At 46.9% G+C, this 14,291-nt stretch overlaps 2 protein-coding genes across 3 annotated transcripts in view; both read right to left on the reverse strand.

Moving 5' to 3' along the window:
• Window positions 1-14,291, reverse strand: part of LOC121580084 (RIMS-binding protein 2) — a 93,464-nt gene that overhangs the window by 67,128 nt on the left and 12,045 nt on the right. Inside the window, exons 3-6 of one of the 2 annotated variants that reach the window (XM_045224226.1) lie at window positions 13,869-13,958; window positions 13,437-13,559; window positions 7,455-7,559; window positions 6,577-6,627 (exon numbers count right to left, since the gene is read on the reverse strand). In XM_045224226.1, coding sequence (XP_045080161.1) covers window positions 6,577-6,627; window positions 7,455-7,556 — 153 coding nt within the window. In that variant the 5' untranslated portion in view covers window positions 7,557-7,559; window positions 13,437-13,559; window positions 13,869-13,958. Of the gene's footprint in view, window positions 1-6,576; window positions 6,628-7,454; window positions 7,560-13,436; window positions 13,560-13,868; window positions 13,959-14,291 lie in introns of those variants that run through there. The other variant, XM_045224227.1, reaches the window with a different exon arrangement.
• Window positions 13,419-14,291, reverse strand: part of LOC123492244 (RIMS-binding protein 3) — a 128,095-nt gene continuing 127,222 nt past the window's right edge. Inside the window, exon 8 of the mRNA XM_045224611.1 lies at window positions 13,419-13,559. Coding sequence (XP_045080546.1) covers window positions 13,419-13,559 — 141 coding nt within the window. The remainder of the gene's footprint in view (window positions 13,560-14,291) is intronic.

Genomic DNA, 14,291 nt, shown 5'->3' on the forward strand with positions numbered 1-14,291 from the left:
GAGGAGAGAGAGAGAGAGAGGAGAGAGGGAGAGAGAGGAGAGGGAGATATAGAGAGGAGAGAGAGAGGAGAGAGGGAGATATATATAGAGAAGAGAGGGGGAGAGAGAGGAGAGGGAGAGAGAGAGAGGAGAGGGAGATAGAGAGGGAGAGAGAGGAGAGAGATAGAGGAGAGAGGGAGAGAGAGAGAAGAGAGAGGGAGAGAGAGGAGAGAGGGAGAGAGGGAGAGAGAGAGGGAGATATAGAGAGGAGAGAGGGAGAGATAGAGAGAGGGAGAGAGAGAGAGAGAGGAGAGAGGGAGATGTAGAGATAGAGAGAGGGAGAGAGAGGAGAGAGGGAGAGAGGGAGAGAGAGAGGAGAGAGGGAGAGAGAGGGAGAGATAGAGAGGGGAAGAGAGAGAGGAGAGAGGGAGAGAGAGAGGGAGAGAGAGAGGAGAGGGGGAGAGAGAGAAGAGGGAGAGAGAGAGAGGAGAGGGAGAGAGAGAGAGGGAGAGGGAGAGAGAGGAGAGAGGGAGAGAGAGAGAGAGAGAGGAGAGAGGGATAGAGAGGGAGAGAGAGAGGAGAGAGGGAGAGATAGAGAGGGGAAGAGAGAGATATAGAGGAGAGAGATATGGAGAGGAGAGAGGGAGAGATAGAGAGAGGAAGAGAGAGAGAGAGGGAAGAGACAGAGAAGCCCCACTATATCAGGGTCAAAGCTCGACTGCCAAGAAAGTAGGCTAACTCTATCTTAACACCTCGAGCTTAAGTACCAAGCCAATTCTCCTATGAGCAAGGTTCCGTGCACTCAGCCCAGCGGGGGACTGGAGTCCGTGGCTCAGCCCAGCGGGGGACTGGAGTCCGTGGCTCAGCCCAGCGGGGACTGGAGTCCGTGGCTCAGCCCAGCGGGGACTGGAGTCCGTGGCTCAGCCCAGCGGGGGACTGGAGTCCGTGGCTCAGCCCAGCGGGGGACTGGAGTCCGTGGCTCAGCCCAGCGGGGGACTGGAGTCCGTGGCTCAGCCCAGCGGGGGACTGGAGTCCGTGACTCAGCCCAGCGGGGGACTGGAGTCCGTGGCTCAGCCCAGCGGGGGACTGGAGTCCGTGGCTCAGCCCAGCGGGGGACTGGAGTCCGTGGCTCAGCCCAGCGGGGGACTGGAGTCCGTGGCTCAGCCCAGCGGGGACTGGAGTCCGTGGCTCAGCCCAGCGGGGGACTGGAGTCCGTGACTCAGCCCAGCGGGGGACTGGAGTCCGTGGCTCAGCCCAGCGGGGACTGGAGTCCGTGGCTCAGCCCAGCGGGGGACTGGAGTCCGTGGCTCAGCCCAGCGGGGGACTGGAGTCCGTGACTCAGCCCAGCGGGGGACTGGAGTCCGTGGCTCAGCCCAGCGGGGGACTGGAGTCCGTGGCATAGACACATTCTAACCTAGCAGCAGCGTCACTCGGCCCCGACTTGTTTCACACACACTTTAATCGCCTACACACACACTGCTCACGCAGACATGCACACACACACACACACACACACGGACACATACAAATATACACTCACACACAGATGGCCAGCTGGAATCAGAGGGACGCTCCGTGTCCACACAAAGGGATTATTTAAAATGAACACAATTACCACTAGGCCTGTGTGTAACTGGTTGAAACACACAGATGTGTAGGAGAAGGCACACAGTCCAGTACACTGACACACGGTAACCTGGCTGGAGCCTGTAGTCAAAGCCTGCTACAACATTATAGGCCATCTTTGCCTTTCCATAAATACATCCCTAGAAACAACTACCATCAGGTTATCACCGGCAGTGACATTTACATTTGTCCTTCATTCTCAAACTAATGAGCCACTACTTGCTGCAAGGACACCTTGTGTCTATGGCTTTGTAGAGACACGTTCTAGTAGTATATCTAGCTCCACTGAGGCTTAAGGTGGGGGTTGGGAACAGGATGAGTGAGATTGGGATCTGGGTGGTTGAGGTTGGGAACAGGGTGGTTGAGGTTGGGATCTGGGTGGTTGAGGTTGGGAACAGGGTGGTTGAGGTTGGGAACAGGGTGGTTGAGATTGGGAACGGGGTGGTTGAGATTGGGAATGGGGTGGTTGAGATTGGGAACGGGGTGGTTGATGTTGGAATCTGGGTGGTTGAGGTTGGGAACGGGGTGGTTGAGGTTGGGAACGGGGTGGTTGAGGTTGGGAACTGGGTGGTTGAGGTTGGGAACGGGGTGGTTGAGGTTGGGAACGGGGTGGTTGAGGTTGGGAACGGGGTGGTTGAGGTTGGGAATGGGGTGGTTGAGGTTGGGAACGGGAACGGGGTGGTTGATGTTGGGAACGGGGTGGTTGATGTTGGAATCTGGGTGGTTGAGGTTGGGAACGGGGTGGTTGAGGTTGGGAACGGGGTGGTTGAGGTTGGGAACTGGGTGGTTGAGATTGGGAACTGGGTGGTTGAGGTTGGGAATGGGGTGGTTGAGGTTGGGAACGGGAACGGGGTGGTTGAGGTTGGGAACGGGGTGGTTGATGTTGGAATCTGGGTGGTTGAGGTTGGGAACAGGGTGGTTGAGGTTAGGAATGGGGTGGTTGAGGTTGGGAACTGGGTGGTTGAGGTTGGGTACGGGGTGGTTGAGGTTGGGAACGGGGTGGTTGAGGTTGGGAATGGGGTGGTTGAGGTTGGGAACGGGGTGGTTGAGGTTGGGAACGGGGTGGTTGATGTTGGGAACGGGGTGGTTGAGGTTGGGAACGGGGTGGTTGAGGTTGGGAACGGGGTGGTTGAGGTTGGGATCTGGGTGGTTGAGGTTGGGAACGGGATAGTTGAGGTTGGGATCTGGGTGGTTGAGGTTGGGAGCGGGGTGGTTGATGTTGGGATCTGGGTGGTTGAGGTTGGGAATGGGCTGGTTGAGGTTGGGAGCGGGGTGGTTGAGGTTGGGATCTGGGTGGTTGAGGTTGGGATCTGGGTGGTTGAGGTTGGGAACGGGCTGATTGAGGTTGGGATCTGGGTGGTTGAGGTTGGGATCTGGGTGGTTGAGGTTGGGAACGGGGTGGCTGAGGTTGGGAACAGGGTGGTTGTGGTTGGGATCTGGGTGGTTGAGGTTGGGATCTGGGTGGTTGAGGTTGGGATCTGGGTGGTTGAGGTTGGGAACGGGCTGGTTGAGGTTGGGATCTGGGTGGTTGAGGTTGGGATCTGGGTGGTTGAGGTTGGGAACGGGGTGGCTGAGGTTGGGATCTGGGTGGTTGAGGTTGGGAACGGGGTGGTTGAGGTTGGGATCTGGGTGGTTGAGGTTGGGATCTGGGTGGTTGAGGTTGGGAATGGGCTGGTTGAGGTTGGGATCTGGGTGGTTGAGGTTGGGATCTGGGTGGTTGAAGTTGGGAACGGGGTGGTTGAGGTTGGGAACGGGGTGGTTGATGTTGGGATCTGGGTGGTTGAGGTTGGGAGCGGGGTGGTTGAGGTTGGGAACGGGGTGGTTGAGGTTGGGAACGGGGTGGTTGATGTTGGGATCTGGGTGGTTGAGGTTGGGATCTGGGTGGTTGAGGTTGGGAGCGGGGTGGTTGAGGTTGGGAACGGGGTGGTTGAGGTTGGGAACGGGGTGGTTGAGGTTGGGAACGGGGTGGTTGAGGTTGGGAACGGGGTGGTTGAGGTTGGGAACGGGGTGGTTGAGGTTGGGATCTGGGTGGTTGAGGTTGGGATCTGGGTAGAGTATTACAACAGAGGCTGTGTGTTGTTGCTGGTACCTGCATGGAGTCCAATGTAGTCTAGTTAGCAGGAAAAGAAAGAACACAAAGCACAAAAGAAAAAGCACTTTAAAAACAAACTCATGCTTGTGTAACGGTGAGTTGAGGAAAGAACAAATGGTTAATATGCTAGAGTCACACTGCAATCAGAGTCCAGGTCCTGAGAGACAAGGCTCTGTCTGTGTAAATCATAGAGATAGATACAGTATCTATCCTGTCTGTTTCTATGATCTCTCTAGCACGTCTCTCTCTGTCCTCCATACCAAACGTCTCTCCTCTGAAAGGAGAGTGGCTTTAGAGAGATAGAGAGAGAAAGAGGAAGCGAGAAGGATAGAGAGAGAAAGAGGAAGAGAGAAGGATAGAGAGAGAAAGAGGAAGAGAGAAGGATAGAGAGAGATACAGAAAAAGAGAGAGTAGGAGGAATAGTTAATGAGCAATTCCAACCAATCAGGAGAGTAACGGTACTGTACCAGCTCCCTCTGCAACACACACTGGACCAAGTCCTAGAATAGAATATGTTACACACACATTAACACACTGTATATAATCACAGAGAAAAGGCTTTACACACACATTAACACACTGTATATAATCACAGAGAAAAGGATTTACACAAACATTAACACACTGTATATAATCACAGAGAAAAGGCTTTACACAAACATTAACACACTGTATATAATCACAGAGAAAAGGATTTACACACACATTAACACACTGTATATAATCACAGAGAAAAGGATTTACACACACATTAACACACTGTATATAATCACAGAGAAAAGGATTTACACACACATTAACACACTGTATATAATCACAGAGAAAAGGATTTACACACACATTAACAATATACATATTAAATAAGTCCATTCAATAAGATGATCAGGCTGTTGGATGTTCTTTCATGGTGATGTCTTTGGGAGCCAATCAACCAGCTGGGGATTTGAAATGAGCCAGTGACCCTTACAAACAATAATATTGCAAGTCTTTATATTAACAATATGTAATTGTCATGGGCCATGTGGGTTCTTTATATGTTCAAAAAGTACACAAAACACTTGGCACTTCCCAGTTTCAGCATATAAGCATGAATAAACTTGACAAGGAAGGTAGCAAGCATCACAGTCATCTGTTCACATTTCAAACTGTCATATTATCCAGCCTGGTGCTAGATTGAACAACACAAGGGCAGGTTTGTGTTATAATAACGTCTCTATGCTGACAGGGGTTTAAACTACAATAAAGGACTGCTCATGTATTCACACTGCATCAGCCACTAAGGGAAGTATTTTGTCTACTTACTGACGAGAGAGAGAGAGAGAGAGACAGAGAGAGAGAGAGAGAGAGAGAGAGAGGGGGAGAGAGAGAGAGAGAGAGAGAGAGAGAGAGAGAGAGAGAGAGAGAGAGAGAGAGAGAGAGAGAGAGAGCATCGGTCGGGGTGATGAGACATGTCTGGTTGAATAATCAATGATGTAGCTCCATCTAATCAGAGTGTTACTTCTTGTGTGTGTGTGTGTGTGTGTGTGTGTGTGTGTGTGTGTGTGACTGTGTGTGTGTGTGCCCTCCTAGAGCCACACTGACAGACTCTAAACTAACACACTCCACCCTCACTTCTCTGGGGAGAGAGATAAATATTGATACGTTAGCCGCGAGAGAGCTACTTCACCTCAGTCTCATTAGCCAACATTAGCCAACATAAGCCAAGTCTGTATACTATATTTTGTATTTTTATTGATTAAGGATCCCCATTAGTTCCTGCCAAGGCAGCAGCTACTCTTCCTTGGGTTTATTAAGGATCCCCATTAGTTCCTGCCAAGGCAGCAGCTACTCTTCCTTGGGTTTATTAAGGATCCCCATTAGTTCCTGCCAAGGCAGCAGCTACTCTTCCTGGGGTCCAGCAACATTAAGGCAGTTATATACGATATTACAAAACATTACCCAATACATTTAGTGTGTGTTTTTCACTTCTTCCACACTCACGTTAAGGAATTAAAAAATTACAATTCTAGTCTTTCATAATTTGGTCAGATACAATTGGATGTGTAGTGTCAGCGTTTGTTGCTGGCATATCATACCTAAGAATGCTAATCTTGCCAATGAAAAAATCATTAAAGTAATTGGCAATATCAATGGGTTTTGTGATGAATGAGCCATCTGATTCAATGAATGATGGAGCTGAGTTTGCCTTTTTGCCCAAAATGTAATTGAAGGTGCTCCAAAGCTTTTTACTATCATTCTTTATGTCATTTATCTTTGTTTCATAGTATAGTTTCTTCTTCTTTTTATTCAGTTTAGTCACATGATTTCTCAATTTGCAGTACGTTTGCCAATCGGTTGTGCAGCCAGACTTATTTGCCAATCCTTTTGCCTCATCCCTCTCAACCATACACTTTTTAAATTCCTCATCAATCCAAAGGGATTTAACCGTTTTTACAGTCATTTTCGTAATAGGTGCATGCTTATTAGTAACTGGAATAAGCAATTTCATAAATGTGTCAAGTGCAGCGTCTGGTTGCTCCTCATTACACACCACAGACCAACAAATATTATTTACATCAACAACATAGGAATCACTACAAAACGTATTGTATGACCTCTTATACACTATATTAGGCCCAGCCTTTGGAACTTTGGTTTTCCTAGATATGGCTACTATATTGTGATCACTAAATCCAATGGATTTGGATACTGCTTTAAAGCATATTTCTTCAGCATTAGTAAAGTTGTGATCAATACATGTTGATGATTACATTCCTGAGTGAGGCCCTGCCTTGTATACACAGGTCAGACTAGAACTACAACAACCAGACCTCAGCACCATAGAACTACAACAACCAGACCTCAGCACCACAGAACTACAACAACCAGGTCAGACTTACCTCCAGCATCTGTACCACTCCTTCATGCTCCCTCTTGGCGAAAAACTCAGCCTGTTGAATGGAAAAAGAAACACTATTTATTTAATGATTCTACTCACTAAGTGTAATTCAATGCATGCAAATATTTAGTTTCTTCAGTTACTTAGTTCACATCTAGTCCCTCATAATAGTTCCCTCCAGAACTAACCAACAAACTTTGCACGCAAAGGCTACCTCCTACTTTACCCATAATAAAAGTATTTAATACCCATAATAAAAGTATTTAATACCCATAATAAAAGTATTTAATACCCATAATAAAAGTGAAGCCGAAAAATGTAATTTGACGTAATTTGGGTCTTCCTGAGTGATTTCTGGGAACAGGGTTTGCTTGGACATTCTGGTTGTATAGCTGGGCGCATCGCCTTATATTTAAGACTGGCTTTGGCTGGGCAGCGGTTCTTGTGTAGCAGGCAGGGGAGAGTGAACAATAATCTATTGCCATCTAGCAGACGCTCTACCAACTGAGCTCCGGAGGACCAGAGGACCAGAGGACCAGAGCTCCAGAGGACCAGAGGACCAGAGGACCAGAGGACCAGAGCTCCAGAGGACCAGAGGACCAGAGGACCAGAGCTCCAGAGGACCAGAGGACCAGAGCTCCAGAGGACCAGAGGACCAGAGGACCAGAGGACCAGAGCTCCAGAGGACCAGAGGACCAGAGGACCAGAGCTCCAGAGGACCAGAGGACCAGAGGACCAGAGGACCAGAGCTCCAGAGGACCAGAGGACCAGAGGACCAGAGCTCCAGAGGACCAGAGGACCAGAGGATCAGAGGATCAGAGGACCAGAGGACCAGAGGACCAGAGGACCAGAGGCCAAGGTGTGGTGTTGCCGTCTCACCCGCTGTAGTCGTTTGATCTCGTTCTGTTTGAACTTGAGGATAGCCAGAGCCTGCTCATGTTCCAGTTCCAGCTGCTGCCTTCGTTCGGCGACCTCTCGCATATGCTGCAAGCATCAAAGGAGCCACCTATTTAATGTAGTCACACAGCGCTTACATCATGACTCTATAGTTTTATGCACTCGGCTTGAACGCGGCAAATTCACAGACAAAATTTACACTCAACACAGACTAGCCGCTCACTTGGCAATCGTTTGAGAAAAATATTATATGTATAAAAATATATATATATACAGTAGCAGTCAAAAGTTTGGACACACCCACTCATTCAAGGGTCCTTTTTTTTTTTTTTTTTTTTGGGGTCATTTAGCAGACGCTCTTATCCAGAGCGACTTACAGGAGCAATTAGGGTTAAGTGCCTTGCTCAAGGGCACATCGACAGATTTTTCACCTAGTCAGCTCAGGGATTAGAACCAGCGACCTTTAGTGTTGTCCTTCTTTGTAGAATAATAGTGAAGACATCATAACTATGAAATAACACATATGGAATCATGTAGTAACCAAAAAAGTGTTAAACAAATCAAAATATATGTTATATTTTATATTCTTCAAAGTAGCCACCCTTTGCCTTGATGACAGCTTTGCACACTCTTGGCATTCTTTTCCAACAGTTTTGAAGGAGTTCCCACATATGCTGAGCACTTGTTGGCTGCTTTTCCTTCACTCTGCGGTCCAACTCATCCCAAACCATCTCAATTGGGTTGAGGTCGGGTGATTGTGGAGGCCAGGTCATCTGATGCAGCACTCCATCACTCTCCTTCTTGGTCAAATAGCCCTTACACAGCCTGGAGGTGTGTTTTGGGTCAATGTCCTGTTGAAAAACAAATGATAGTCCCACCAAGCGCAAACCAGATGGGATGGTGTATTGCTGCATAATGCTGTGGTAGCCATGCTGGTTAAGTGTGCCTTGAAATCTAAATAAATCACAGACAGTGTCACCAGTAAAGCACCCCCACACCATCACACCTCTTCCTCCATGCTTCACAGTGGCAACCACACATGCAGAGATCATCCGTTCACCTACTCTGCGTCTCACAAAGACACGGCGGTTGGAAACAAAAATATGGACTCCAGACCAAAGGACAGATTTCCACCGGTCTAATGTCCATTGCTCATGTTTCTTGGCCCAAGCAAGTCTCTTCTTCTTATTGGTGTCCTTTAGTAGTGGTTTCTTTGCAGCAATTCGACCATGAAGGCCTGATTCACGCAGTCTCCTCTGAACAGTTGACGTTGAGATGTGTCTGTTACTTGAACTCTGTGAAGCATTTATTTGGGCTGCAATCTGAGGTGCAGTTAACTCTTATGAACGTATTCTCTGCAGCAGAGGTAACTCTGGGTCTTCCTTTCCTGTGGCGGTCCTCATGAGAGCCAGTTTCATCATAGCGCTTGATGGTTTTTGCGACTGCACTTGAAGAAATGTTCAAAGTTCTTGAGATTTTCCAGATTGACTGACCTTCATGTCTTAAAGTAATGATGGACTGTCGTTTCTCTTTGCTTATTTGAGCTGTTCTTGCCATAATATGGACTTGGTCTTTTACCAAATAGGGCTATCTTCTGTATACCACCCCTACCTTGTCACAACACAACTGATTGGCTCAAATGCATTAAGAAGGAAAGAAATTCCACAAATTAACTTTTAAGAAGGCACACCTGTTAATTGAAATGCATTCCAGGTGACTACCTCATGAAGCTGGTTGAGAGAATGCCAAGAGTGTGCAAAGCTGTCATCAAGGCAAAGGGTGGCTACTTTGAAGAATCTCAAATATAAAATATATTTTGATTTGATTAACACTTTTTTGGTTACTACATGATTTCATATATGTTATTTCATAGTTTTGATGTCTTCACTATTATTCTACAATGTAGAAAACCCTGGAATGAGTACGTGTTCTAAAACTTTTGACCGGTAGTGTATGTGTGGAAGCCTGTACCTTTAAGACCTTTACAATACTAGAGGTCAGCCTGTACCTTTAAGACCTGCTCTATACTAGAGGTCAGCCTGTACCTTTAAGACCTGCTCTATACTAGAGGTCAGCCTGTACCTTTAAGACCTTTACAATACTAGAGGTCAGCCTGTACCTTTAAGACCTGTTCTACACTAGAGGTCAGCCTGTACCTTTAAGACCTGCTCTACACTAGAGGTCAGCCTGTACCTTTAAGACCTGCTCTATACTAGAGGTCAGCCTGTACCTTTAAGACCTTTACAACACTAGAGGTCAGCCTGTACCTTTAAGACCTGCTCTATACTAGAGGTCAGCCTGTACCTTTAAGACTTTACTACACTAGAGGTCAGCCTGTACCTTTAAGACCTGCTCTACACTAGAGGTCAGCCTGTACCTTTAAGACCTGCTCTATACTAGAGGTCAGCCTGTACCTTTAAGACCTTTACAATACTAGAGGTCAGCCTGTACCTTTAAGACCTGTTCTACACTAAAGGTCAGCCTGTACCTTTAAGACCTGCTCTACACTAGAGGTCAGCCTGTACCTTTAAGACCTGCTCTATACTAGAGGTCAGCCTGTACCTTTAAGACCTTTACAACACTAGAGGTCAGCCTGTACCTTTAAGACCTGCTCTATACTAGAGGTCAGCCTGTACCTTTAAGACTTTACTACACTAGAGGTCAGCCTGTACCTTTAAGACCTTTACAATACTAGAGGTCAGCCTGTACCTTTAAGACCTTTACAACACTAGAGGTCAGCCTGTACCTTTAAGACCTGCTCTATACTAGAGGTCAGCCTGTACCTTTAAGACATTTACAATACTAGAGGTCAGCCTGTACCTTTAAGACCTGTTCTACACTAGAGGTCAGCCTGTACCTTTAAGACCTGCTCTACACTAGAGGTCAGCCTGTACCTTTAAGACCTGCTCTATACTAGAGGTCAGCCTGTACCTTTAAGACCTTTACAACACTAGAGGTCAGCCTGTACCTTTAAGACCTGCTCTACACTAGAGGTCAGCCTGTACCTTTAAGACCTGCTCTACACTAGAGGTCAGCCTGTACCTTTAAGACCTGCTCTATACTAGAGGTCAGCCTGTACCTTTAAGACCTTTACAACACTAGAGGTCAGCCTGTACCTTTAAGACCTTTACAATACTAGAGGTCAGCCTGTACCTTTAAGACCTGCTCTACACTAGAGGTCAGCCTGTACCTTTAAGACCTGCTCTATACTAGAGGTCAGCCTGTATCTTTAAGACCTTTACAATACTAGAGGTCAGCCTGTACCTTTAAGACCTTTACAACACTAGAGGTCAGCCTGTACCTTTAAGACCTGCTCTAAACTAGAGGTCAGCCTGTACCTTTAAGACCTTTACAACACTAGAGGTCAGCCTGTACATTTAAGACCTTTACAATACTAGAGGTCAGCCTGTACCTTTAAGACCTGTTCTACACTAGAGGTCAGCCTGTACCTTTAAGACCTGCTCTACACTAGAGGTCAGCCTGTACCTTTAAGACCTGCTCTATACTAGAGGTCAGCCTGTACCTTTAAGACCTTTACAACACTAGAGGTCAGCCTGTACCTTTAAGACCTGCTCTATACTAGAGGTCAGCCTGTACCTTTAAGACTTTACTACACTAGAGGTCAGCCTGTACCTTTAAGACCTGCTATACACTAGAGGTCAGCCTGTACCTTTAAGACCTGCTCTATACTAGAGGTCAGCCTGTACCTTTAAGACCTTTACAATACTAGAGGTCAGCCTGTACCTTTAAGACCTGTTCTACACTAAAGGTCAGCCTGTACCTTTAAGACCTGCTCTACACTAGAGGTCAGCCTGTACCTTTAAGACCTGCTCTATACTAGAGGTCAGCCTGTACCTTTAAGACCTTTACAACACTAGAGGTCAGCCTGTACCTTTAAGACCTGCTCTATACTAGAGGTCAGCCTGTACCTTTAAGACCTGCTCTATACTAGAGGTCAGCCTGTACCTTTAAGATCTTTACAATACTAGAGGTCAGCCTGTACCTTTAAGACCTTTACAACACTAGAGGTCAGCCTGTACCTTTAAGACCTGCTCTATACTAGAGGTCAGCCTGTACCTTTAAGACATTTACAATACTAGAGGTCAGCCTGTACCTTTAAGACCTGTTCTACACTAGAGGTCAGCCTGTACCTTTAAGACCTGCTCTACACTAGAGGTCAGCCTGTACCTTTAAGACCTGCTCTATACTAGAGGTCAGCCTGTACCTTTAAGACCTTTACAACACTAGAGGTCAGCCTGTACCTTTAAGACCTGCTCTACACTAGAGGTCAGCCTGTACCTTTAAGACCTGCTCTACACTAGAGGTCAGCCTGTACCTTTAAGACCTGCTCTATACTAGAGGTCAGCCTGTACCTTTAAGACCTTTACAACACTAGAGGTCAGCCTGTACCTTTAAGACCTTTACAATACTAGAGGTCAGCCTGTACCTTTAAGACCTGCTCTACACTAGAGGTCAGCCTGTACCTTTAAGACCTGCTCTATACTAGAGGTCAGCCTGTACCTTTAAGACCTTTACAATACTAGAGGTCAGCCTGTACCTTTAAGACCTTTACAACACTAGAGGTCAGCCTGTACCTTTAAGACCTGCTCTATACTAGAGGTCAGCCTGTACCTTTAAGACCTTTACAACACTAGAGGTCAGCCTGTACCTTTAAGACCTGCTCTACACTAGAGGTCAGCCTGTACCTTTAAGACCTGCTCTACACTAGAGGTCAGCCTGTACCTTTAAGACCTGCTCTATACTAGAGGTCAGCCTGTACCTTTAAGACCTTTACAACACTAGAGGTCAGCCTGTACCTTTAAGACCTTTACAATACTAGAGGTCAGCCTGTACCTTTAAGACCTGCTCTACACTAGAGGTCAGCCTTTACCTTTAAGACCTGCTCTATACTAGAGGTCAGCCTGTACCTTTAAGACCTTTACAATACTAGAGGTCAGCCTGTACCTTTAAGACCTTTACAACACTAGAGGTCAGCCTGTACCTTTAAGACCTGCTCTATACTAGAGGTCAGCCTGTACCTTTAAGACCTTTACAACACTAGAGGTCAGCCTGTACATTTAAGACCTTTACAATACTAGAGGTCAGCCTGTACCTTTAAGACCTGCTCTATACTAGAGGTCAGCCTGTACCTTTAAGACCTGCTCTATACTAGAGGTCAGCCTGTACCTTTAAGACCTGCTCTATACTAGAGGTCAGCCTGTACCTTTAAGACCTTTACAACACTAGAGGTCAGCCTGTACCTTTAAGACCTGCTCTATACTAGAGGTCAGCCTGTACCTTTAAGACCTGCTCTATACTAGAGGTCAGCCTGTACCTTTAAGACCTTTACAACACTAGAGGTCAGCCTGTACCTTTAAGAACTTTACAACACTAGAGGTCAGCCTGTACCTTTAAGAACTTTACAACACTAGAGGTCAGCCTGTACCTTTAAGAACTTTACAACATTAGAGGTCAGCCTGTACCTTTAAGACCTTTACAATACTAGAGGTCAGCCTGTACCTTTAAGACCTTTACAATAATAGAGGTCAGCCTGTACCTTTAAGACCTGCTCTATACTAGAGGTCAGCCTGTACCTTTAAGACCTTTACAATACTAGAGGTCAGTCTGTACCTTTAAGACCTTTACAATACTAGAGGTCAGCCTGTACCTTTAAGACCTTTACAATACTAGAGGTCAGCCTGTACCTTTAAGACCTTTACAATACTAGAGGTCAGCCTGTACCTTTAAGACCTTTACAATACTAGAGGTCAGCCTGTACCTTTAAGACCTTTACAACACTAGAGGTCAGCCTGTACCTTTAAGACCTTTACAATACTAGAGGTCAGCCTGTACCTTTAAGACCTGCTCTATACTAGAGGTCAGCCTGTACCTTTAAGACCTGCTCTATACTAGAGGTCAGCCTGTACCTTTAAGACCTTTACAATACTAGAGGTCAGCCTGTACCTTTAAGACCTGTTCTAGGTTCTCCAGTTTGACACGGAGTCTCTGGTTCTCCTTGAGAACTGAATCACGTTGAGTGGTCACTTCAGAGAGGTCTTCCCTCAGCTCCTCATTCTCAACCCAGGCCTGAGAGAGAGGGATGGGGTGGAGAGCGAGAGAAGAGAGAGAGAGCGGGTGAGGAATAGGAAGAGAAGGAGTCACTGGGCATGAGTACTGTCATTCCTCAGGACCAGGAGGAGAGGGACAGACACAAAACAAACACAGGCCCATAAAACAGAAGCCCTTCCAGTCTACTGAAGGTTCATGACAGAGAAGACAGTTGAGGGTTCCATTTGAACCATAATGTAGATTGATTCTGTCATAAGAGGCCCTCAAAGAATATAATAAAATGGAATAGAATGGTATACAATAGAATAGATTAGAACAGAGACTGACCTGGCCAATCAGCTGTGCCTTCCTCCTGAGGAGATCCGCCTCCTCTTCTAGATGCTTATTTTTGCCTCGCTCATCCTCAAGCTGGCTCTCCTGTCAGAGGGAGTCGCTATAGTAACTATACTGTCGTACAGTGGTAACATTACTGTGGCAATCAGTGGAGGCTGGTGTCACTTTAAATCTGAGGACGGGCTCAGTGTAATGGCTGGAATAGAACGAATGGAACCTTGTGTTTCACGTGGCTGATACTGTTCCATTCATTCCATTCCAGTGGCATTTCTCCCTCCACCAGCCTCCACTGGTCATAACACCTGGCCCACTGGGAGTAGCACCTTGAGTACAGTAGTTAACAGGCACGTGATAGGATGAGGACGGCCCAGTGCAGCCCTGAGGATCCCTTACCAAATCCAGACATCCCTTCTATCT

The sequence above is a fragment of the Coregonus clupeaformis genome, chromosome 13 (genome assembly GCF_020615455.1).
Source record: "Coregonus clupeaformis isolate EN_2021a chromosome 13, ASM2061545v1, whole genome shotgun sequence".
NCBI lineage: Eukaryota > Metazoa > Chordata > Actinopteri > Salmoniformes > Salmonidae > Coregonus > Coregonus clupeaformis.